General features: G+C 42.3%; 1 protein-coding gene across 7 annotated transcripts in view; it reads left to right on the top strand.

Moving 5' to 3' along the window:
• The first annotated feature begins 3,726 nt into the window (after window positions 1-3,726).
• Window positions 3,727-26,074, top strand: part of RGS7 (regulator of G protein signaling 7) — a 525,076-nt gene continuing 502,728 nt past the window's right edge. For 3 of the 7 annotated variants that reach the window (XM_086694015.1, XM_086694013.1, XM_086694010.1), the window contains exons 1-2: window positions 3,727-3,877; window positions 4,824-4,950. In XM_086694015.1, coding sequence (XP_086550141.1) covers window positions 4,873-4,950 — 78 coding nt within the window. In that variant the 5' untranslated portion in view covers window positions 3,727-3,877; window positions 4,824-4,872. Of the gene's footprint in view, window positions 3,878-4,011; window positions 4,150-4,804; window positions 4,951-26,074 lie in introns of those variants that run through there. The other 4 variants (XM_086694014.1, XM_086694012.1, XM_086694011.1 and 1 more) reach the window with 4 other exon arrangements.

The raw sequence follows: 26,074 nt of genomic DNA, 5'->3' as shown, positions 1-26,074 counted from the left end.
GAAAGGCGTGAGTTAGGTGTGTGGAGGGAAGACAGGTGCCAGGAGAGAGGAGGCAGACGGAAGAATGACAGGCATCTCTGTGGGAGACCCTCGGATTTTTAAAAACTCATTCTGTAGCTAGAGGCATTTTTCAGGTGTTTTTCATAGGGCTTTGGAGTCACGCAGCGGTGTGTCCGAGTCCAGACTCTGATATTTAGAAAGTATACACTCACAGTCAAGTTTCCTAACTGGAACATCAGTTTCTTTTCATAGCTTATGGGGTAGATTTTGTCAGAAATGGTGAGAATATTTTTAATGTGTTTAGAGACCGTATGGATTCAATGAGTGGTCGTCTTATTATAGTCATTGTCCTAATGGGTTTTAGAATTTGCCTTTGTGCCTGACTGGAAACTCCTTCCCTCATCACCTTTCAGGTAGACCTCCTATCAGTCCTTGAAGAGCCTGGTTGGAATATCAACTCTTTTCACACTTTCTGTGGTTCAGTTTTGCACTTTCTTGTATCAATGGCTTCAAGGTTTTTGTCTCTGTAACTTGGATTTCTTGTGGAATAGTGAAAAGTACCAGGAAGACTTGGATTTGAGCTCTGCCAGAGAGGTAGAGAACTCAGAGAAGTAGAAACACTGTGAACGCAATGGAGTAAGGGGTGTGTTATGGGAACAAGAGCTTATACAATTGTGAGGGAAGCCGGGGAAGTTAGTTTCTGGAATAAGGAATGGGAAGATCTGAAAAAAGACACTATTAACCCCCTGAGGTCTTTGGCAAGTGGGTGGGCAAGTTGAAGTCTACAGGGGAAGCTGGGGAGACAGGCATGGCCAGGTGCAGGAGGGGGACCATAAAAGGACGCTGGCAGGAAAGTCAGTGGAAAGCTGTGGTCTTTGCGTGGCTGCTGCCTTTGTAGGTCCACATTCAGGCTTTTGTGAAGTGTGTGGGGGTACCATTGCTCAGGAGGGGAATGAATTTGGAAGACCTGAATGTGAAGTGAGGGAGAGCAAGGACATACTAGAACCTTCTGGGACTTGGTACATGTCAACACACAGACTGCAAAGGCCACCAGAGAGGAAGGTGCTATGTTCCTTGGGTGCAGCCTCACTGTTTTCTCAATCTTGCACAAATTCCTCTCCTCACTTGAATACAAGGAAGGGCATCCTGGGAAATGTAGTTCCAGCTAATCAAGTTGACACAGCACAAACCACCACAGTCACTTAGTGGTTATGTGGGTTGTATGGGGCAGTTTACTTAACCTGTCTGATCCTTTCCTTCCCTATTGGTGCATTGATGTAAAAGAGATAACAGTTATAACCACCTCTGCAGGGCTTTAGAGGATTAAATGAGATAATAATGTAAACAAGGCATTACTAAATATAAAGATTATGTATCAGATTGTTGTTATTAGATACATTGATTCATTTAGTTAACATGCGTCTACTGGGGGCTAGGAACTATCCTATGCCTGGAATGTATGGCAATGAGTTAAATAGACAATATCCTTGTTATCATAAAGCTGAATCAGACACCAATTAGGTATCAAGTGGAGAGCCAGTTGACCGACTGGATTTCAGAGTACAGCCCTACATTAAAGTATACATTTGGAAGTTATTACTATTTAGGTAACATTTAAAGATGTGAGTCTGATTTAGCCCACCTAGGGAATGCATGTAAATTTAGAGAAGAGGCCCAGAGATTGAGATCTGAGGCACTCCAAAATTTCAGGGTGAAAAAGCAAAAGAGGAACAAGTAATAGCTTGATAAATAGCAACCAGAAATGCAGAGGAGAAATAATAGACATTGGTGTCCTGGTAGCTAAATGTAGAAAGTTTTTGAGAATGTGAAAGAGATCAACGTTAACGACTGCTGAAAAGCCATTTGATACGATAACTGACCGTTCACCATTGGTTTAGTAGCATGGAGATAGCAGGATAGAATAGGTTCAGGACAAAATGAAAGGAGAAGACATTCTTGGTGCCAAAGAAGCTAAAAAAATAGGGCAGAAATAAGCGGAAAGTGTGTCAAGGGAGATTTTATACATGTCTATACCTACATATAGATAACTTATGCAAGATAATCTAGATCTAGACCCAGGTATAGATATAGATGTTCTATCTATACGATGGATGGATAGATGGGGTCCCATGCATCTGGGGTGTATTTTATATCTCATGTATAAAATATACAAAGTTGGCTCTATTCTATATGCTAGTTTGTTGATTGATAAGAATGGTCCATCAGTGCTGAGCACGGGCAGGGCCCCCTTCGTCTAGCGATGCAAAGGAGAAACCTTGCTTCCTTCAGGAAGCTGAGTGAGCATACCCAATTATTCATTCCAAATTTATTAATCCCATTCACGCCAGCTTTCCAGAAGTAGACTGAGCAAAGAGGAAGAGAGAGGGGCTGAAGGCGGAAGAGGTGGGTTCCGGGTAGAACAGAACGTTTAGGAAATGTTAGAGAAAAAAACAAAAATGAAATGACAGTTTTGGCGAAAAACAGCATACTTTCCAGAGCACACAATGGAGAAACTTGGGGAACTGGGGAAGAGCGGGAGATGGGTCAGACCAGGGTGTGTACAAAGCAGTTTGGGATGGGAACCTTTGCCCTGTAGTACTTCGAACAGAGGTTAGAGAACTGTTTGTTCCTTGGGTGAAACCTGCCTGCCCAGATGGGACTGGGGCAAATGCACTGGGCCACATGGCTCTGGTGACACAACCAGGGGTCGCTTCTATTCTGTGTGCAGCTAGGATGTTGAGAAGGGGCTGTCTTGATTATCCTGTCTCTCTCTCCCCCACACCTGGCCCAGCTGAGGAAAGAAAGAAAACTTGATATTTATAGCTTCCCAAATCTGCCCCAGAAAGCCAGAGACACAAGTTTCTTTACTATAATTGGGGCGACAGTGGTTTTGCTTTTTCATGTCGTTCCAACCCTTACAGCGGAATTAATGCCATCGACTTGGAGGAATAATTCTGGGGGATCAGCACCCTAGGGCCTCTCGGAAACCTGCGAGCAGGTGGGAGCAGGGGCGGAGAGGTGGGTCCTCTGAGCACCTCCCTTGCAAGAAGGCGGCGCGCACGGGGGATGGGTGGCCCTTCGGTTTCACAGGTGGCGAGGCTTCCAGCTCGAGTGGGCAGCCTCCAAATCGCTTCCCATTGCTCAAACTTAGGACGAAGCCGACAAAGCCGCAGGCGGCGGGCCGCAGGGCTCCATCGGTCCTGGCCATTTTCTCGCCTCCCAGGACTCGCCGGCATCTCGCCCCGCCGTCAGTTAAGCACAGCGATAATCAATCATCCGCTGCCCTCGCACTGTCAGCGGAGTCAGCAGGCACGTGATGAAACGCGCCGGCTGCGCGGGACTCCATCCAGCCCTGCATCCCTCCATCCGCGCGCCCGCCCTGCCCTTCCGGCTGCCGCTCGCCGCTCTGCGCGGGCCCCCAGGCCGCCCGCGGCGCCCGCACCGGCGGCCGCGCGGGGTGTGCGCCCGCGGGGCCGGGGCGCGAGGGCGGGCGGCGGGGCGGCCTCGGGGCGCCCGCGCCTCCGGCCGCCCGGCCCACGTGACCGCCCCTCCTCCCGCCTCCCAGTCGCGCGCACGGGCCGGCGCCTCGCCTGCGGCGCGCGCTCGGCTGGTCCCCGCGCCCGGGAGCAGAGGCGGCGGCGGGAGCGGGCCAGCCAGGCGGCGGGGAGGGGGGGGGGAGCGGGCGCGAGCGGCGGGCTGCCGGGGCGGCCTGTGCACGGCGGCGGCGACGGCGGTGGCCTGAGCCGCGCGGTTCCGCATCCGCCGAGTGTGATGAGGCTGCCCTGCGTCGGGGCTCCGCTCGCCGCCAGCTGACAGCGCCGGCACCCAGCCCGCCCGCGAGGGCTGACGCCGCGGGGCCGTGACCTTGGCCGAGGAGGTAAATAGGGGAGGTGGGAGGGGAGGAGGCGGCGCCTCCCCGCGCGCCCCGCACCCACCCTCGCTCGGCTCCCCGCCGCGCGGCCGCCCCGGGAGCCCCGCGCCCCTGCCGGGCTGCGGGCGCCGCGCTCGCCCAGGTCCGCGGTGCTGAAACTGCTGCCATTTGTGGCGCCCGGGGAGCCAGGCGGCGGGAGCTGGGTCTCGCTGCTCTCCTCCGCTTGGGCTGGTTGCTCTGAGGCTCCTGCAGCCGGGCTGCCACGCGCGGGGACCCAGGTAATGGCCCGAGGGGTTGACTCCCACCCGGTCCCGTGTTCGGGACGGATTCTGGTGCCTTTTCGCACAGACCGGGCACGGTTCCCTCCTGACTTCCGAAGTGCAGTGGAGGGGAGGGAGCGGGTGCGGGCAGTGCCGGGCAGGTGCAAGTGGGCGAAGCTCCCCGGCTCCCAGAGGGAGACCCGGGGAATGAAGAGCGAGAACGGCACGCGGACTGGGCCTGTGCGATGCGCTGCCTGCGGGGAAACTAGCCGGATACCTGGGCGCGCGTGTGCCGCCGCAGGGTACTTGCCTTTCCGCCCTTTTGGGAAAACATCATCAAGTCGCTATGCAAGTACTGGGGACCAGAGAACTCTCTGTAGCGCGGAAACGGTAACCGTGGGTTTTTTTAGGTGAGCCTCAAACACTTTTGAAAACGAGTGTCCAGAAGATCAAGTCACTTAAAACCACAGCCCAATGACTATTCTAACTGAAAGACTGTCATTTCTCACAAATCCCTGGGGGTACAGTAGGTGTATTTTCAATTTTTAAAAATCTGTTTCTGTGCCGCTTCCTGCAGCCAGCCTCTCGGCAAGTGTGCCCGGTGTGGGAGCTGTGGATAATGAAGACGATTCAAGTCAACCCCCTGAGCACCACCACTCACGTCTCACTGAAGTCTCTCTAACCCTCTGCAGGGCAGACGGATCGTTCCAGTGCCCGAGAGCTGACCAAGTGTGGGGTGACATGGCCCAGGGGAATAATTACGGGCAGACCAGCAACGGGGTGGCGGATGAATCACCCAACATGCTGGTGTACAGAAAGGTAAGGCTTTCTTCACTTTCTTGAACAAAGGGAAACTTTTGTCTTCCTTGATTTTGTTTTCTCCCCGGAATATACACTTAACTTTGGCCTCAGACTTCCCGAATCACAAAGTGCTGCACACTGTACTTGAAGATGGTCTGATATTCTCAGGTGTGTAGGGACGCAGCGAAGTGAGTTGAGGCTGGCCGTACCCCTCCCTCAGCTTCCCTGCCGACTTCACGCAGATTAACCTGCCATCAGCAGCAGTACCCGCAAGTGTGGGCGTCACATACTTTGTTACACCTGTGATTTTGTAGCATCCGTAATAGTTTTCAGAAGCTTTTTCATATACTCCCCTAAGCATTTGAGTTATAAGGATTGTATAAAGGTATCGCATTTTAGAGATGAAAAGACCACTTTGCAGTTCAGCAAAGAGTTAATGTGCCTATGAATCTATGGTTGGTGTTAACAGTTTACTTGCGACTAAACTTTTCTTGTTGTTTTTTTTGTGTTTTTTTTTTTTTTTTTTGGTTTGTTTTTTTGTCTTAGCCTAAATTATTTTTTACTTTGGGTTATTTTTATGGTTTTGTTTATGGGTATTTATGTTCCAGTGCCATATGAATCCTACATAAACGTTTATGGTTGCTTTTTTTTTTTCTTGCCACCAACTGATCTGATAGCTTTATACATTTTATTGCAGCTATCAGCAACAAACTTCTAGACACTGAGCCACCATAATAAAGATGCATTTGAATATCGTGTGTGCTTTAGAGTGGTTGCTTAGGTAACTTCATTCTGGTCATAATCAGCAATAGTCCTAAAATTAAGGAAGCAATATTCTTTATTTAACTTCTGTGCCAATCGTTTCAATTGCATTTTATGCTGGGATTATTTTTCCTTAGCATATTATGTGTAGCGCTTATGGGGCAAGATTTCTTTGGTTAACATTAGCAATAACGAAAAGGAAGTCATACCTTGGAATCAAGAAAATTGTTAAAGGTTTTAATTAGCATGAGCCCATTGAAGAGTCCAGGATGAGTTTGTGTATGTTCTTTCATGAATAAAGCTGAAAAGCTGTCTGCTATCTTGACCTGTGCTAAATGTAACCTCTTCTATGTGGGCCCAAATCACCGAGAGATGGTGATGAGTATGTGTTTGAGGCAATATTGGTATTGCTTTCATGTGAAGGTGAATGGACATCCTGATGCAATGTTAGTTGTTTTTCTCTTTAGCCATACAAACAGTATGGTATTGTGTACCTGTGAATGCAGTTTTTTGTGTCTGGGACAACACAGTATGATAGGAAATAAAAATTGGAGATTAGTTGCTTATTTTAGACCTAAAGCATCCCAACTGGATAATCAAGAACATAATCCACTTGAGCCTAAATTATTATGATTGTATTGCTACATCGATCGAAATAACTGGATATTTGCCCATTCTAAATAGAATTCGTTCTGAGAAGAGCTGTTTGGAGGGCAGTTATGTGCTTTTAAGTAAGTTATGATATTTTTATTGTTTGGTATGCTTTGAATATTAAAATATGCAAGAGATGAGAATCATAAGTTCTATCTTATAGGCATGTGCATGTGGAAAGCTGGACTTTTGGATGTAAAATTACAGTAGTTAGCTACTCTTGTTTGGTCAAACACTATATTCTTTTTCTTGTTCCTTATAGAAGGTTAGGGTCACATTGATCAGACACCTCATGCTTATCTTGATTAGAAATAAACTTAATATGACATGAATCTGTGTGTCTCATTTAGTCAATTATTATGAGAATAAATGAAAATATGAGGCTAGGAGTTTCAGAAATAGTTATTAGATTATTTAGGGTACCTGAGCTTCTTAGTGCTAATTTTGAATTTGCTCTGTAAGTTGTTGTGTGACACCAAATTGCTACTAGGGCTACTGGTAAGTTAACAGACTATGTCTTCACGGAAAGAGTATAAATGCCTCATTCTTTTCAACATTATCATTTTGTTGGTTAAGCTTGGAAATGCTTGTATTACTTATTTTGCCCTCCTTTTATTACTGTGTTTAGTATTAATGACACAATTTATTTTTAGAAACTATTTCTCTGCTAAATCATTTTCAGAAAAAAAAATAACTCAGTTCAGTAAATTGTGCTCATAATGCTTGATTATGGATTGCCTATCTATCCTTTTATTCTCCAAGCACACATATTTTGTATTTGTGATATAAAGAATAATGTATAAATACCAGATAATTTATATAATAAGACACACATCAAAATGGCCCATGTCTGTTTGGAGACATACAACCCTGACGTCATGGTTTCATGTGACCGTTTTACCCCTGTTTCTTGCACCTTATTTATATTTATATTTTCAGTAGAGGCTAGATTTTAATGTGAAGAACAGCAAAGTAGTTGGAGAGACGTATAGGACTGGTATCTGTTACGAGGATGTTTCATCGCTACCTGCTTAAAGGAAGAAGCACTGGGTTACAAACGCGTAACAATCAAGAAGTCAATCACAGGTTTAGAAAAGAACTTGGGTACCATGGCACATTGCTCAGTAACAGCGGAGAGAGTGGATAAATTGCTGTTTTTATCCTCTCATGCCAGTTTACCACTTTTGCTTCATTGTTGAAACATAGTTCTTGGAAATAGGTTTTGAGCTAGACACATTCACCGGTGTTCTCACTGTTTCCCCTCCCCTGCAGGCCACCTCTTGTTTATACCAGGATTGTGGTGCTTCACACACACTAAAGACATGTATGTGCCGTTTCCGTTTTATCTGGGTAGGCTATGAATGACACGTCGTAACACATTCCTGTGAGAGAGGGGAACAGTGAATGGTTAGCAAAGTGGAATGCACAGACAAGAGCTGGGATGCATGCGTTTCTTGTGTTTGTCAGATGTGTCTCTCTCTTGTGATTACTCTCATCCAGATTATAGGAGTTCCTCCAAATGACGGGAGAATTCTAAAGGTCTCTTTCCGTGGAGAATTCCGTAGTGACGTTATGGAAAAATATACAGTGTGTAGAAGGATGATGCTCCAGGCAGAGTGAGTGCTGCTGTGGTGCAGGCTATGGACAATCGTGGTGCTGCCTCACGGTCAGGGTTGGGACCTGCAGGTCAGCCTGGGATGTCTGTGAGCAGCTTTTTGGTTTCACGTGAGGCATCTCAGGTGGAAGGATGGGGTAAAATACGTAAAGGGTATTAAGAGATACAAACTTCCAATTGTAAATAAGTCACAGGGATGAAAACTACAGCATAGGGAATGTGGTTAATATTGTAATGATGTTGTATGGTGACAGATGGTGACGACAGTAGGGTGGTGAGCAATGAGTAATGTATAGAGTAATGTATTAGGGTGTTGTACATCTGAAACTAATATAACATTGCACTTCACTAAAAGAATTTTAAAAAGAAAGGGCCTCTGTAGGCTTCATTTGATGTCAAGTACATTTTAAACATCCATATGGACACAGTATATGCCTTACCAATTTTTCAACTCACAACGCTGTTTTTTCATAAGCAAGTGATTAAGTTAGAGTCGTTATGCCATTTTATGTATTTGAGAACACTTTATTTGAAAGCTCATAAGATATGAGTCTCGGCCACATTTAATTTTCGGGCTTTCTAGGCTCTATCCGGTCAGGCCTTAAGTAACATTGGAATGAGAAGCAACCCACTTTCTTAAGAAGAGACCCACTGAGCTCCAGCTTGCCTTGGGTTCGGGAGGTTTCTTGAGACATTGGTAGAGGTGCTAGCCTAGAACGCAGTTTTGGCTTTGGTTGATGAGGCCCAACCACTGCTCCCTTCTCGCTCTGTTCCACAGGGCAGAATCCTTGTTCTGGACGCAGCACTGGCTGTGGAGGACGGCCGAGCTAGAACCCAGGGGGCAGGGACACACATTCCAAATCCGGTGTCTGGCCAGCATGCTGCCCACTAGACAGGATACATCACGTTTTGTCCAGCAGCTGACATTCCTGCATTTGAAAAACAAAATATCTAGGGCACCTTGGGGCCAGTATTTCAAATGGTCTGGAATGCCGGCCTCTCACCAGCAGAACTGCTCACAATGACCAATAATTTTGCTATTACTGCAGCAGCTATTTATGCTTCAATGGCCAGAAAAGAAAATCAAAATATTTTCCTCATTCACTACCTTGGTGGGATGAATGTGTTTTTGGATGGAGCAAACCTGTGCCCTCACCTTACCTCACCTGCCCTCTCCTCTGTCCTTTGCCCTCACCTCACCTCGCCTGTCCTTTCCTCTGTCCTGTGTCCTCACCTCACCTCACCTCACCTCACCTCACCTCACCTCACCTCACCTCACCTCACCTCACCTGCCCTTTCCTCTGTCCTGTGCCCTCACCTCGCCTGTCCTCTCCTCTGTCCTGTGTTCCTCTCCTCTCTTCATCTCCCATGTGCTCACTCTCCTTCCAGTTGCTTTTTCCTTTTAATTTCTTCTTTTAAAGACAGACCTAAATGTGAAGGTAAGTTTTCCCTGAGATGATGCTCAGTTTCGTTGTAAAAGATAAAATGATGTCTTTTGGAGAAGAGAGAAGATTCCAGTCTGGTTTGGGTGCGTGTTACGCACATGCTCTTGAAAGGGTGCTTTTAAACTTGTGTGCCATGGGGTCCAATATGTTGCTGTGTATGTGGTGTGGCAAAAGGTTAGTCTTTAAGGACCGACTGCTCTGTTCTTGAAGAGCAAGAGGGGCCCACTGGCCCTTCCTACAGAAAGATGCAGTGGGAGATGTCAGCCCCATAGGACGATTGCCCATGCTGATTGGCTTGACCTAGACTTGCCTTTGGAAGCTGTTTGTGAAGTCTGTCTGTTTCATAAGAGTACAGGTACCCATAAGAAAGGGGAAGGACTTGCTTCTTTGGGAGGAATTGAGCCACAGACAGTTACTAGTCTGTTAGTGGCGAGTTAGCTGACATTTTCTGTATTAACTCAGTGCATTTGTCTCTTTAGGATTGTCCAATCTGGTTAACCTTGAGGGTGTCAATATCCCCCCCCCCCCCCCCCGCTCCTTGAACTCCATTATCAAAAATAATTTTTGACATTTTTTAAATGTTTATTTTTGAGAGAGAGCGAGAGTGCAGGGGAGGGCAGAGAGAGAGGGAGACAGGATCTGAAGCAGGCTCCATGTAGACAGAGCCTGACGTGGGGTTTGAACTCCCTAACTGTGAGATCGTGACCTGAGCCGAAGTCAGGTACTTAATGGACTGACCCAGGTGCCCCAACTGTTGACTTTTTTGAACCTTACTTGTCTTGGTCTTTCTGGGTTTAGGGTGCTGATGAAGTATATTTATAAGTGATAAGAGAAAGGCCCATGAGAAAAGGAAGGAGTGCTTGCGAATAGGTAATCGGAAAAGGTCTGAGCCTTTACACCTTCAGATTTCTAAATTAGGGGCGTCAATGGGAGGCCGGGACCAGGAGAAACGTCTTGCCATTGCTCAAAAATTCTGAAATGGACTGTCTTCTAGAATTAGATTACTTGAAAGCTCCTTTCTGGACTAAGGGATATTGTCTACTATAAATATGAATTTAATCTGTCTGAATCAAATGCAGACCTGTTTTCCCCTCAGTAACATAAATACTGACATGTGCCCTGAGAGACAATAGAACCGTCATCTATGATATTTTTTTGCTGAGAAGTGGACATGTTATGAGTAATAATTCAATGATGGATTTTGGATAATCATTAACCTGAGTTCAGAGCCGGAAAGCCTTCCATGGTTGAGCTTTTCCCGCACCAGTTGTTGCTTGTCAGTGCTATTTGTGAGATTAAGATAAGGATTTGTGGCCTGAATTTTATTTCCTTTATTTCCCACCTCCAGCCTCCGTGAATCTAATTGATCAGGGGAGAGTGCAGATGTAGGAAAGAGAAGCTATCTAGGGATTTTATTGCCTTCTAATAGCCTTTGTGGTTCTACTGAGTGATGGAAAGCAGGGTATTTTTAGGTGGTATTGGTGATGGAATGCGATCGCTGCAGAGAATACGGAAATGTTTTGGATTCGGATAGTTTAGTGATATATGAAATGTTAAGTCTCCTTGAAAACAGAATTGTGGAAAACAAGCTCTTGCTCCTCCCGTTCATAGCAGTGAAAAGGAGGCATTGGAAGGTCAGGGTGACAGGGACTTCTGTCTTGCAAAATACCAATCTAATTATACAATAATTGTAAATGATAAAGTGGGTACCCGGTTCCTTAGGGAAAACAAGGCCCACTTCTTTCTGCCATTTGCCCAAGGCAATATGAAAATTTAACTTACCCTCTTTTCCCTTTGTCTTGTGTCTAATTCAATTAACAAAGGTCTCAGGACATTGGAGCTCTAACAGACAGTCATGAACTTGGTTCCAGTTTCATTAAAATTGCCACCTGGTCCAGGCTGGGATATTTTGGCTGAGGAGCCCATTCAGAGAGAAGAAGTTGCTCTTCCGTTTACTGAAAAAATAGGAAAATGGCAGCTTTGGGACATTAGCTGGGTTCTTAAGAGTAAGGCTGGGAGCCTTCTTATTTGACATCCTTCCTTGTGATTGGCAAGTAAACTTTTTCTTCAGGAGCCAGTGTGAAGTGGATGAAACATGTGCCCTGCAGTTGGGTGGTCTTGTTTTATTTTAATCTTTTAATGTTTATTCATTTTTGAGAGAGAGAGACAGAGAGACAGAGACAGAGAGACAGACAGACAGACACACAGCATGAGCAGGGAAGGGGCAGAGGGATGGAGACACAGAATCTAAAGCAGGCTCCAGGCTCCAAGCTATCAGCACAGAGGCGGACACGGGGCTCAAACCCACAGACCGTGAGATCAGGACCTGAGCTGAAGATGGATGCTTAACCGACGGAGCCCCCCAGGTGTCCGGGTCGTCTTGGTGTTAAATCTCGGCTCTGCCACTGTTGATCTGTCTGGTTGTGGGTTAGCAACGGACTACTTTCACTTTGGCTTCCTTATCTGTAAAGTAATGAAAACCAAAAATGTTTCCTTCGTAGAGCTGTTTGATGGCAAAATGAGTTACTTAGGGATGTGTCTTGTATAGAACCTAACATATATTAGATCTTCAATAAGTGTCTGTAACAGTAATAGTAATTATTATTATTTTCCTATTCCTGTTTATTTAAGTAAAATTATGAAACACCTTGGGGCGCCTGGGTGGCGCAGTCGGTTAAGCGTCCGACTTCAGCCAGGTCACGATCTCGCGGTCCCTGAGTTCGAGCCCCGCGTCGGGCTCTGGGCTGATGGCTCAGAGCCTGGAGCCTGTTTCTGATTCTGTGTCTCCCTCTCTCTCTGCCCCTCCCCCGTTCATGCTCTGTCTCTCTCTGTCCCAAAATAAATAAACGTTGAAACACCTTGTATGTGCCATGGGGTCTACTATGTTGTTAAATTTTTTGAAGGGAAAAAAGGTGAACATTTTCATGTCTTCCTGATAGTTAGTGAGGCAGATTCTGTGAGATACTTTGGTAATACCATTTTCATGACTCTCACAATGTCCTTTCTTGTATTATTTATCCCTATGTAGCTAGCTTTTACTCTTTTTAAAAATTTACTAGCTTCTTTTTAGTAAGCTCTTTGAAGTATTATCTTATATATCTTTGAAGTCTGCACAGTTCCTTGGATATTATGTAAAGTAAATAAAGCTTTTGAATCCAGGAATTTTGGAAATGAAAGGGAACCTAGAATGGATCTACCTTTTCACTTTGCAGATGACGAAATTTAGGATTAGAGAAGTTACGCAATTTGTCTGCAGTCACAAAGCTTGAATTCGAGTCTTTATTTTTCTTTCTGTGGCTCTCTGCATCTTTTAAAATAACTGCAATAAGTCTTCGTGTTTGTAATTCAGTATCAGTAGGGAATCAGCATCCTGGTTACCCCATGGCATCCTTGGATGCCTAGTCACTCACAAGAGATAGGTTACTAGATTCCTTTTTCCCTTCTACTGCACTCCAGCCTTTGGAGCCTCAGGAATGGTAAGATCGGGAACTTGGTCTGTCCTACTCTGAGAGTAGTTCTGTTCTTGATTTGATGCTGGCTGGAAGTCCTAGGCAGATGAAAACACAGAACATGGTGCTCTGTGGAGCATCTGTTGGAGCATCCAGCTGTCCAGTGGAACTTCTTACCATGGTGGAAATAATCTATATGTGGATTGTTTAATATGGTAGCCACTACCCACACGGAGCAACTGAACACTTGAAACGTGGCTGGTGTTACCCAAGACCTGGATTTTAAATTATACTTAATTTTAAGTAATTTAAATTTAAATAGCTTCTGTGGCTAGTGACTATTGTATTTGACAGTGCTTAAGGAGTAAAGACCTTTGGGAAAACAGCATCAAACCCAAGAGAAGAGATAAAGAATATGCTATACCTAGTCTGACACTAGGCACACAGTGCTTGCAACCAAGTGGGGGCTCAACAAATGATTTTTTTAAAAGAACGAAATAGAAGTGAAGTTTTGAAGGAAGACCCTGGCCTGATAAGGTGATGGTACATATTATGATAAATGATATCAAATGACTACTCTGTTTGCTTGTTTGTTTGTTTGTTTGTTTGTTTATTTATTTATTTATTTTCTCATCCTGTGGAAACTTTCAGCATCTGGAGAGGGTGGCTCTCCTAAGGTGAGATGATAGTGGTTGTGGGACCAGAGCCTATCGACACCATCCAGGAAGGGCACTTGTAGGTACTCAGATGACTTGATGTCAAAGGCACTTCAGCTAATCTCCCATCTTGTGGCATCTCAGGGATGCGTTGTAGCCTTTCCAGTTCCTAACAGGACTGAGAAAAAAACCAGAGGCTTTCAGTTTAAAGGGATTTACAGTGGTTGGAATCCTTGTTGAGAATTTAAAGTTGGGATATAAGGAATCCGTATTTTTAAAGCTCACTTCTCTTTCTTATCTCAGAAAGTTGAAAGGATGGTGGAAAGCCGTGGGAAGTGGCAGTGATAGAGGGACAGGGTCTCCCCATCCAAAGGGCTGTGTTGTGGATTCTTGTACTACCCTTCACGAGCCACATGAGCTTGGGCACATTTCTTACCTTCTCTGAATTTCATTTCCCTCATAAAATTAACAGAGACTGCTTCACAGAATCTTTGAGAAGATGAAATGAAATATAAGTGGAAATTCTTGACTGAGAATGATTGACAAATAATACTTGTAGCCTTTTTTGGGGGGGGGGGGAATTGCGGAAATTACCGAGACTCCTTGAAAGAATAAACTTTACAGTAGGCTTCCTAATAAGTCTTTTCCAGCTTGCCAAGTGTCCCGTGGCTGTAGGTCATTTAGAAGCTCAGTTGACATGATTTCCTCTGTTTGGTCATTGCTGGAAGATGTCAAAAACAGTTTAAATCTGCATAACCTTCTTTGGCCACAAAGCTTTTGAATGTCAAGCTAAACTGGTTCCAGTAGATACTTTTTCTCTTGTATAAAGATCTAGGGAGATTTTCACTCCTATTTAAGATGATATATCCCAAACATTTTGAAGAAAACTAAGCACCACATAGAAAGAACACATTGTTACCAACATTTTTCTCACTGAACTTTGCTAGGTGCATTTCCTCTGGAAGTTAATGCCATTTGTCACTTGCTCTGTCTTCTACTTAGTATTTTGTTTTGACTTTTGATTTGTTACTAATTAGAATAGTTGCCATTTATTGAGTGTTTACGCTGCTTCTTTACATATATTACCCATTTTCCTTAAAATAATGTTGCATGTTGGTTATTAGAATCCTGTTTTTCTGGTACCACAGCTGAAACTGACCCCTGCAGACTGAGTGACTGCCCAGGATTGCTCAGGGATTAGAAGCAGAGCCAAGGTAGAGACATCTATCTTTCATTGCTGTGTTCCCAGCACTTAGAAAAATGGCACGTAGTAGGTGTCCCAAATGTTGATTGCATAGATGCACAAATGAGTGAAGGAACGAATGAATGAATGAATGCTTGCTCCAAACACCCTACTCTCCTCTTCACCGTGTTGCTTCCAATTAAATTAGTGAACACTCATGACACTCAGAATTCAGTTCCTCTCACTACACATACATTGAGCCTTGGCTATGTTTAAACACCATGGTAGCACCAGGGATGAACTTGTAGACAAGGCAGACAGCATCTGAGCCCTGACTGAGCTTATTTCATGGGGGCAAAGACAGATGTCAAGCAACTCATCATAGGATGATTATTAACACAAAAGGGGAAGAAATGGGCGATATGAAAGTTTACTTGTTTTGGGTCATCTTGTTTTCTAAAATAAATTTTATGTTGATCTGTATCTTCTTGTTGCAGTTCTGTGCCCAAGGTCTTACAACCTCTGATGCTAAATTGAGCTAAGCTAATGTTTAAAATCCTCAGGGCTTTACTGAGACAACTGAGGCAAAGGTGTTGGTCTTACCCCTTAGAAAACGAAATGTCTCCCTCCATAGGTTCTCAATCAGGCATCAGTTCTGGCCACTCAGGATCGATGAAGCCATCCTTAGCTACCAAGAAAGGGAAAGAGACTCTTGTCATTAGAGAAAGGTGCTTGTTAAATTGAAGGCTTTGCAGTCAGACTCCTAGGTTAAAGCTGACATAATACCTGTGAACTTGAATCAAATTACTTTGCTTTTTTGAGTTGCAGTTTTCTCATCTGTAAAATGGGGATAATAATAGGTTATTGTGAGGATTACAAAAATAGTGCATGTAAAGTCTAGATAAGTAGGAAATATTCAATATATTTTAACTATTACTTACAAAAGCCCAAAGGATAGGAACTGGGTTTCTCTATCAAAGCAAGTGGTAATGTCTAAGGATCACTTCCCTTTGAAAATGTTCTTTCTTATACATATTGTAGAATTTGCTGCTCTTTAGTGGCTCTTGATAATTTTGTTTAAAACTGTTTCATATAGTAAGTGTACAATAAAAAGTGACTAAAACTGTTCAGTTATGGCACAATTGAAACAAATACAGCCGTAAAAAAAATGATATAAAGGACCTTCATGTGTCCATAGCATTGCGTCAGTGGTTATTAACCATAGGTGAATCTTGTTTCGCTGGTACTTCCCCACTTATGCTATCTCCCAGTTGATTATTTTGAGACAAATCTGATAAAAAATATCTTTTAAGATCTAAATTCCCTCATATATGCGTAGACTGCTAGATTACTTTTAAGGAAAAGTAAATGAAATGATAATTATTTTTTTATCATCTTGAGTCCTTAGTGTAATGGTACATCCTACTTAATGAGTTTTTTATTTTTTAAATATTTGCTCAAATTGGGGTGCCTGGATGGCTCAGTTGGTTGAGCGTCCAACGCTTTGGTCCAGCTCAGGTCATGATCTCATGGTTTGTGAGTTCAAGCCCTGCCTCAGGCTCTGTACTGACAGTGTTGGACCTGCTTGGGGTTCTCTCTTTCTCTGCCCCTCCCTCTCTTGTGTCTCTCTGTCTCTCTCAAAATAAATAAATAAACTTAATAAAATAAATATTTGCTCAAATGGGTCTATCATTTTTTCTTTTAAAATTTTTAATTGTGATAATATGTACATGACATAAAATTTATCATTTTAACCATTTTTAAGTGTACAGGTCAGAGGCACTAAGTATATTTACATTGTTGTACAACCATCACCACTGTCTATCTCCAGAACTCTTTCATCTTGCAAAACTGAAACTTGTACCCATTAAACACCAGTTCCCTGTTCTTCTCTCCCAGTCCTGACAACCACCTTGCTACTTTATAAATGTAATTGCTGATATAAATGGAATCATAGTGTATTTGTCCTTTTGTGACTGTCTTATTTCACTAAGTATCATGTCCTCAGGGTTCATCCATGTTGTGGTATGTGCCAGAAATTTCTAAGGCTGAATAATACTCCATTGTATGGATATGTATCATATTTTGTTTATCCATCATCTATGGATGAGCACTTGGGTTCCTTCCACCTTTGGCTGTCATTCACAGAATAATGCTGGAATAAACATGAGTGTACAAATATCTATTTGAGTCCCTGCTTTCAAGTCCTAGAATTGGAATTGCTGGATCATATGGTAATTGTGTTTTTAATTCTTTTGAGGAACCACCATACGATTTTCCATAGTGGCTGAACCATTTTACATTCCCCACAGCAGTACACAATGGATACAAGTTCTCTGTATCCTTACCAACACTTGTTCTCTTTGATAATAGTCATCCTAACAGGTATGAGGTAGTATCTTATTATGGTTTTTATTTGCATTTCCATAATGATTGAGCATCTTTTCATGTACTTGTTGGGCATTTTTATGTCTTCTTTGGAGAATCTGTGAGCTTTCAAATACAGATTAGACTGTCCTCAGGAATGGTTTTGACCTATGAACCGTATGACCGTGTAGATTTCTGTCTAACCAAAATTCTGTTATTTTTGTTTGAACTTCTGAACTAGCTTTTTGGAAAATTTTTAATTTTTTTTTGAGTGGGAGACAGAGAGAGAATGTGAGAGGGGGAGAGCAGAGAGAGAGGGAGACACAGAATTGGAAGCAGGCTCCAGGCTCTGAGGTGTCAGCACAGAGCTCAATGTGGGACTTGAACTCAACGAGCCGTGAGCTCATGACCTGAGCCAAAGTGACATTCTGAGATAGCTTTTTTATTAAAAAAGGACTTTAAAGTCCTTTGTTCTGTCATTAATTTCCAGGTTTTTAGTTAAGAGTGTAACCTCCATATTTGACTCTTTTGGGTGATGGTAGTGATGAAGCTTAATGAATAAAAAAACTTAAATAATAGCACATTTAAAAATAAATTCAGTTTTATTTGTTTTGGATCTATGAAATAATTGCCTTTGGGGGTATTATGATGGGGCAAGAAGTCTCACATCTCTTAGAAAATCTTGTAAATGCTTTAAAGAATATCACAGACCCTATCAAAATCATAACATTCATTGTCTTTCTTTGGCTTTTATGTAGTCTCCCCACACTTTTATTCCCAATGCATTTAAGTTTGGATAATAATAGTGAATACAGCATTTAGGAATTTTAGCATTTAGAGCACTTCAGCTCTATCCTGAAGACAGATGTATTCATGATTATAACCAGAAAAGATAATTTCAAATTAATCTCTCCTTCCATCTTAAATCTTGGCCTTATGCAGTTATTTATTTATTTATCTTAGAACACTTAATTTGAAGATGCCTTAGTATTAAGTCTCAGTACAGGTCATTTGGGCTGGGCGTTTTAATGGCTTGAGGCTAAAGCAGTTTATCTGTAGGAGGTGAGTTCTGACTCTTCCTGATAACTAGCATTATATTACATATGGCCTTAAATACTAAAAATACTGTAAAAACTCAGTGGTATTCTTACTCTGAGAACTGATTAGAAGCTAATCAACTTATCTGTACATATTGATCTGTTTGATTCAAAGCTCATTGTTGCTGTATAGAACTGTGGTAAACCTCTCTGTCCTGGACATTTCTGGAGTAATAGCACTCTGCATTTACATGGAGGCACATGGCCACTGGAGTGAAGATCACATTTCCTAGGCTTCCAAGACCTGGTGGGCATGGGATGCTTTCTGTGATGCTTTCTGGCCAGTGAAATGTAAGCAGAAGAGGTTTGTGTAGTATCTGGGACGTGCCCTTTAAAAAAAGGATATATCTTTCTTTCTTCCTTTTCTCATTCTTGCTGGCTGGAATCAGGTCATCCTGGTGTGAAGTGGAAGGTGAGAGACCTGGATGGCAGAACAACAAAAGGGAGGGAACCTGGGTCCCTGACCACTGACCTGGCTTGCCTACGTAAACTTTCATGTTAAAGGAAAATTAACTTATGTCGTCTTCTATTTTTTTAAGATTTTATTTAAAAAAACCTTTTTTTTTTTAACGTTTATTTATTTTTGAGACAGAGAGAGACAGAGCATGAATGGGGGAGGGTCAGAGAGAGGGAGACACAGAATCTGAAACAGGCTCCAGGCTCTGAGCCGTCAGCACAGAGCCCGAAGTAGGGCTCGAACTCACGGACCGCGAGATCGTGACCTGAGCTGGAGTCGGACGCTTAACTGACTGAGCCACCCAGGCGCCCCAAGATTTTATTTGTTTAAAGCGCTCTTAGGTTTACAACAAAATGGAGAGAAAGGTAGAGAGATTTCCCCTATACCTCCTGCCCCTCCATAGAGCCCCCCATTACCAACATTATTCACCAGGGTGGTATATTTTCTTATCACAGATGATCCTATATGGACACATCATCATCATCATCATCATCAACCAAAGTCCACTGTTTACCATAGGATTCACTCTTGGTGTTACATATCCTGTGGGTTTGGGCAAATATGTAATGACATGCACCTATCATAATATTGTAAACAGTTTTTCCACTGCCTGCCTTATCTTCCAGACATTGTAATTTGGGTATCTGTCACTTGCAACAAACCCAAATTCAAACCAATTTGGAAACTATATCCAATGCCTTTTATTTTGTATCTGTAAGATAGTAATAGGACTCAAGTTTTATTTGAAATACAAGTTTCTTGTTTAATTTTAAAAACAATCTATTTGCTATCTTGGAATAAATCTAGTTTCTTTTAAACAACTTAATTGAGAAATTTGGACTTTGGTTAATTATGCATATGGTTCAATTTAATTTAGCAGATACTTATTGAACAATTATTATGTTCAAGGTAATTTACTAGAAGTGTCAGGGGATAAAAAATCAGTGATGACAATTGTATGTTCTTTACCCGAGCACTTTGAAATGTCAAGATTGGAGAATCAAGAGATTCAGAAGTACTTTCACTCACGCGTGCACGCACACACACACACACACACACACACCCTCATAAAGTTGACAGTACGGTTATATGGTTTTTAAAAATTCTTGTTTTCCTGTAAGGAAACTGAGGTCTGGAAAGCTTATTTGCCTATGTCAAAAACAAATGCAAATGAAAACCATATTATTTATTTACTGCAAATTACTTGTGCTAGGGGTAAGAGGAAAAACTTTAAAAAATATTTGAACTTATTTCTTTGCCCTAGTACTTGTTCACTCATACCACAGGTCCTACAGCTGAAGGTGGTCTTCTCACAGTATCTTTGCTTACTTAGAAGTTTGGCTAATTTAAAAATGAGATAATTTTATATAATAAAAGCTGCTTAAAGTGGTAGAACTAGGCCAATTCTGCATAGATTTATTTGAACACTGTATTTGAACCTTGTTTTATGTTTAGAAGCATTTTGTTGAGCATATTTATGAAAATCAGTAGGAACTGCCCACCTTGGTAGCATCTTTGGTAGAATTTGTACATTCTTAACCATAGGCAAGAGGTGCTGAGTTGAATTTTAGCAAAGAGAGTTAAGTAAGCGCAGTGAGAACACTTTATTTGTACCATTTATTCCATCAATCCGCAGTGCCTCCATATTTCAAAAATATCCACACAACAAAGCAAAATATGGGCATTTCTGCTGTAGCACAATACATTCCTTAAAAAAAACCCTCACATTCTGAAAAATCACACACTAAAAATAACTGACATTTTAAAGGAAATAGAATTGGAATAAATCACTCAAAACATTTAATGTTTAATTAAACATTAGCCAAAACAATAGTGATCTTATTAAAAATGATAGCTCAACTACAATAGCATCCTATTTTCCCCATAAACAAAGGGATAACACAGTAATACAAGACTTTATCTTTAAAAGGTAAAGAAGAAGGTGGCTTGATGGAGAAGCATATAAGGAAGTATGGGGTCTGCCAGATTCCCAAAACAAGGATAGTGGGACATTAGCATCGGAATCTGCACATAGAGGAGCAGTGACAGGCTTGCCACAAAACCGTCCTGGCACCTTCTCTGGTGTTTGTGTATTTGTTTTGTTCAAATATCTGGGAGGAATGTGCAGTAAACCCTTTTGAAACCTAGTGTGTAGCCAGGTTGAGCCAAGAGGAGGAACAAGCCACGTGGGTGGTGATGCATCCTTCCGTGGCTTGCTGCGCCCACCTGTGTATGTGTGCTTTGGGTTTGGCTGCTTTGTCATGGTAGCACAAAATGTATTATGCTGGAAAAATTGTGCATGAGCCGTGGGGCTTCTGTGTTGGACTGACACGTTTCCCTGATTTACCAATTGTGTGTGGGCTAATTCTTGTTATAGAAACACACTGTGTATAAAACACACTATACATCAAAGGACTGTTAACACACTGCTGAACTGGGGAGGACTGCCAAATCAGGTGAGACGCAAGATGAGTGTGTTTGAAAAAAGGGTGATACAAGGGAAGGGGGTAGAAGAGGTGAACAATTTGGTAGAGCAAATTTGAAAAGGGTAAGTGAAGGGTGCCTGGGTGGCTCAGTGGGTTAAGTGTCTGAACTCTTGATTTCGGCTCAGATCATGATCTCATGGTTGTGGGATCGAGCCCCACATTGGGCTCCACGCTGGGTGTGGAGCCTGCTTGGGATTCTGTCTCTCTTCCTCTGTTCCTCCCCTGCTTTCTTTCTCTCTCTCTCTCTCTCTTTCTCTCTCTCTCTCAAAAAAAAAAAAAAAAAGGAAAAAGAACATGGGAGGTGAATGTCTTGAAAACCCATCATATGCCAACTTTGATTCTGTTTGATTTTCATAACAGTCCCATGGAGTGTATATTATCCCCCCATTCTTCATATGAGGAAATGAGGTCTAGAGAGGGTGAAGATTCTGCCTAAGGCCACCCAGAAGGAAAATGGTGGTGTCAGGATTTGAAGTCAGGTCTGTACCAGACGATTCCCTGTTGGATTGGATGGAATATGAAACTTGAAGTGAGTGTATTGAAGGCAGGGAGCTACCCTTCTATGGCTTTGGGAACTTGAGGGATCTTGTAAGCTCTTGGAGCTTCTTTCCCATTACATACAGAGGTGCTAGGAACAGCCGCTTCAGGGGATTATTGTGCCAATGATATAGGATAAGACATGTGGAGGTACTTTGAAAATGTTAAAAAAAAAAAAAAAAAGGTTAGAGTGGGAGAGAGCCAAAGCATAAGAGACTCTTAAAAACTGAGAACAAACTGATGGGTTGATGGGGGGTGGGGGGGAGGGGAGGGTGGGTGATGGGTATTGAGGAGGGCACCTTTTGGGATGAGCACTGGGTGTTGTATGGAAACCAATCTGACAATAAATTTCACATATTGAAAAAAAATGTTAAAACATTATGCAGCAGTAAGGCATTTTATTTTCCCTCCATGAAACTTTCAGCTCTTTACATTAAAAATAGTTATAAATATCAGTGGTTTTTCAGATTGTAGGCTTAATAGTTTTTATAGTTGCAAGTAGAAAAGGGGAAGGAGAAGAGTTTCTGGGAAGAGGCAAAGCTGATTGGTTACAAAGCAAAAGCCATCTGTATATTAAGAAAGCTGAAGAAGGAACTATCGAAGGTAGCTGCAGACACTGTGGAGAATTAACCACGAAAAGGGACAGGTGGCATATCACTGAGTGCTGTGTAGGGAGGTTGGCAGAAGCAGTTAGATTCTTACCGGGATCCCTGTACTTTATTTAGAGATCATCTTCCTCCTGGTGTTCCCACTTGCCTGTCTTTCTTCCATGTACAGACATGTATGATGGAATACTTGGCATGATTGAGAACATGTGGCAGGAGCATGCTCTGGAGGTATCTTCTAGGTTATAGAGTCTGATGGCTGTGAAGGTGGGGCTCAGGAGGGTGTGGGGCTGAGCCAAGTCTTGCAATGCTACATATTATAGACTGGGTAAAGTGTTGCCTTTCTTAGTTCTACCAGGACCTGTGGCTTGAATGCTAATCGGATGTGCCTTTAAAATGTCTCGGTTTTGGGGCACCTGGGTGGCTCAGTCTGTTAAGTGTCCAGCTCTTACTTTCTGCTCGGTCGTGATCTCAGGGTTCATTGATTCGAGCCCTGCATCGGGCTCTGCATCTGACAGCGTGGAGCCTGCTTGGGATTCTCTTTTGCTCCCTCTCTCTGTACCTTCCCTGCTCACAAAATGATTCCGTTTCTCTGCTCCTTAGATAATTGTAGTAACGCCAGGGCTGCCTAGAAAAAATGGTCTGGGATAAGGATATTGCTGCTAATACTGATCTAAAAAATACTTTTTTCCCCCTTTTCATTTACTTTATTTTCTGTATCTCTATGAGATGATAGATGGATGTCAATTAAAGTAATTGTGGTCATCATTTATGTAAGTAAGGTCATTGTACTATACAGTACCATACTATACCTTAAACATACACAGTGCTATATGTCAACTGTAGCTCAATAAAATGGGTAAAAAAGTTAAAATCAATAAAATACTCTTTTTTTTAAATTTGTTTTTTTAGTGTTTATTTATTTTTGAGAGACAGAGAGAGACAGCATGAGCGGGAGAGGTCAGAGAGAGAGAGAGAGAGAGAGAGGGAGACCTAGAATCTGAAGCAGGCTCCAGGCTCTGAGCTGTCAGCCCAGAGACCGACGCGGGGCCTGAACTCACAGACCGCGAGATCATGACCCGAGCTGAAGTCGGACGCTTAACCGACTGAGCCACCCAGGCACTCCTAAAATACTCTTTATAAAAAAAGTTGGATGCTAAAAAAAGTATAAAGAAGAAATAAAATCAATCAAAATTCCAACACTTTAAGGTAACAACTGTAAAATATTTGGTTAGTTCTTTTATGTGTGTGTGTGTGTGTGTGTGTGTGTGTGTGTGTGTGTAAATTTACGTAAATATATGTACAAATATAACTACAGTACTGGTGTCCTGGAGTCAGCTTAGACAAGTTTGCACATCTCTCCCCAACTCTGCATTTCATGATGGCATGTTGGCAGACTGAAATCAGCCACCGTAGGAGTATTTACATTATGGGAGTTAGCAAATGCTATAAGTCAGGGCTTCTTCACCCTTTCCTTCCTCCCTAATTGTTGTTAAACATTTACCAGCACCTCACTGGGTGTATGTGTGTCTGTGTCCGCATGCATGCTTTTTTGTTTTTGTTTTTTAATCTTTTGAGCTCTTTAAGAATAGGATCTGCGTCTGATTTTGCTTCTGTGTTCCTACAGACACTAATATATCGCTTGACAGATTTAGTGGCTATTTAATTAGCATCTGACAGAATAAGGATTGATGGCTAAAAGTTTTACAACAAAGTCAATACATTTGTTGACTAACATTTTATTAGTAAGTAGTTCCATTAACGAAGACAAAAATGAAAGTTTTGCAGTTTGCTGTGTAACTTGTTGGCTTAATGGCAGTGACATTTGCTCCACTTCCAGGAGCGCTAAGCGGCTAAGTAGCCCCCACAGAGTAGAAAGTACACGGGACTAATCTGAAGTCCCTGGTCTCTTCTTATCATTATTAGCTATTTTGCTGGACAGTGGGTCTGGGTCCTAATTTCTTGGTTTGTGCAGCATGCATGTGGCTGTGCACGTGGGAGGCGGGGGCAGGGGGTGTCAGGGGATAAAGATGATGTAAAGATGACTTCAGCGGTAAGTTTCCAAGATATGTGACACGGCACCAGAATAACTTCCTGCCCTTCCCCAATAACCAGAGAGATGTAACTCATCTCCTGAGGTTACAGCCCCCTGCCGTCCAGCCCTGCCCCTTACAAGTGGGCTCAGTCTTTAGTCTCTTGCTATGCTGTTTAATTTTATTTTGTTTAGCCCTACTTATGAGTGTGGGGATTGGAATAATCAATGTGCAGGAAATTAATTGCCCCATGGATATTATTTTTGATTGTTTGGAACATTAGACTGGCAGAACCCAGCACCCCTGCCTGCTGATTGTTAATGACAACTAATATGTCATAGTTTAATAATGCTTGTGGAAATATTTGCTTTCTTTTGTATCTGTGTACATTAAAGATTCTTTGGGTAACTCACCTGATGATTCTTGAAGTGATTTTATAACTGCAACCACTGGTGGGGCCCTTTGGCAAGGCATGACCTTTTTTGCTGCAATTTTCTCTTTTATAAAAATACAGAATGGTCATGGTGTTCAAAGGGAACAAAAATCCACAGACTTTCTTATGCTACTTAAAAAAACCTACAGTAAGGGGACACCTGGATGGCTCTGTTGGTTAAGAATCTGGCTGAGTTTCAGCTCAAGTCGTGATCTCACTGTTCATGGGTTTGAGCCCCACATTGGGCTCTGTGCTGACCATGTGGAGCCTGCTCGGTATTCTCTGTCTCCCTCTCTCTCTGCCCCTCCCCTGCTCGAGCTCTCTCTCTCTCTCTCTCTCTCTCTCAAAATAAATAAATAAACCTAAAAAAAAAGAATCTATAGTATGGAAGGAGAGTTTTGTCAGTTGAGTGGGTTCTACTGTTTGGGGGAAATAATGCTGACCCTGTTGCCCTATAATAATACAAAGGAGGGGATTTCCTGTCCTGACACATGCACCAGTTCTGCAGCCATGAACATATGAGCGGTAGTAGTGTCATTGATATTAAAGCATTACATGGTCTAGAATGGTCTTTATGACCCAGCTAACCTCATGACTGAGGAGGAATCCTGCTATTTCAACGACTGCCCTTGTGATTAGTGGACACCTTAATTACTCTTTAAAGGGAAAAGATTTTTAAATCTTCAGTTAACTGCTATTTTCATATTAGTCTAGAAGTTGAGAATGCAGAAAAACTTTTATTTCCCTCATCTGACCTCTGCTTATTCGAGATAAACATTTGATCTCTGGTTTACCTTTTTTTTGAAGGGATTAAACACTTTCCAGAAGTATATATATTGTATATATAAATGTGTATCATTGACTTATACACCAGTAGATTTTTGAGCAAGTTCTTTTGTGATTATTGCTTTTGTTTTGTTTCAACATTGCAGAGCCAAACAGTGTTCATGACATTATAACATTATAATTGCTATTTATGTAGAGCTTTCACAGAAACTTATTAAAATGGAAATATCAAGGACAACTTTTTGTAGAGATAAGAAAGCTAGGATATAAAATAAAAAGAACATTTTTGTACTAATAAAGAAATATAAAACTCCAAATTTCTTTTTAAGTAACCGTATTAATAGATCATAATACCCATGCAGATAGTTTTGATATTCTTGCAAAAAATTAAGAAAATATAGAGTATTACTTTGTCATTGCTAAATTATTGAGAGTTAAAGAGTCAAGTTATGATTATTAGGCATAGTAAAAGATTGCCACAACCTAACGTCTAAGTACCTTTCTAACTTTACAGAGCGCTTTTACAGTCAACATTTCTTTTAAGCCCTCACCAGTACCTTGTGTGAGTTACTTTCCTTAC

Source organism: Puma concolor, chromosome E4 (assembly GCF_028749965.1).
Source record: "Puma concolor isolate L17-30 chromosome E4, mPumCon1.1.hap2, whole genome shotgun sequence".
NCBI lineage: Eukaryota > Metazoa > Chordata > Mammalia > Carnivora > Felidae > Puma > Puma concolor.
The sequence above is the reverse complement of the archived record's forward strand: the minus strand, read 5'-3'. Positions and strand labels throughout refer to the sequence as shown.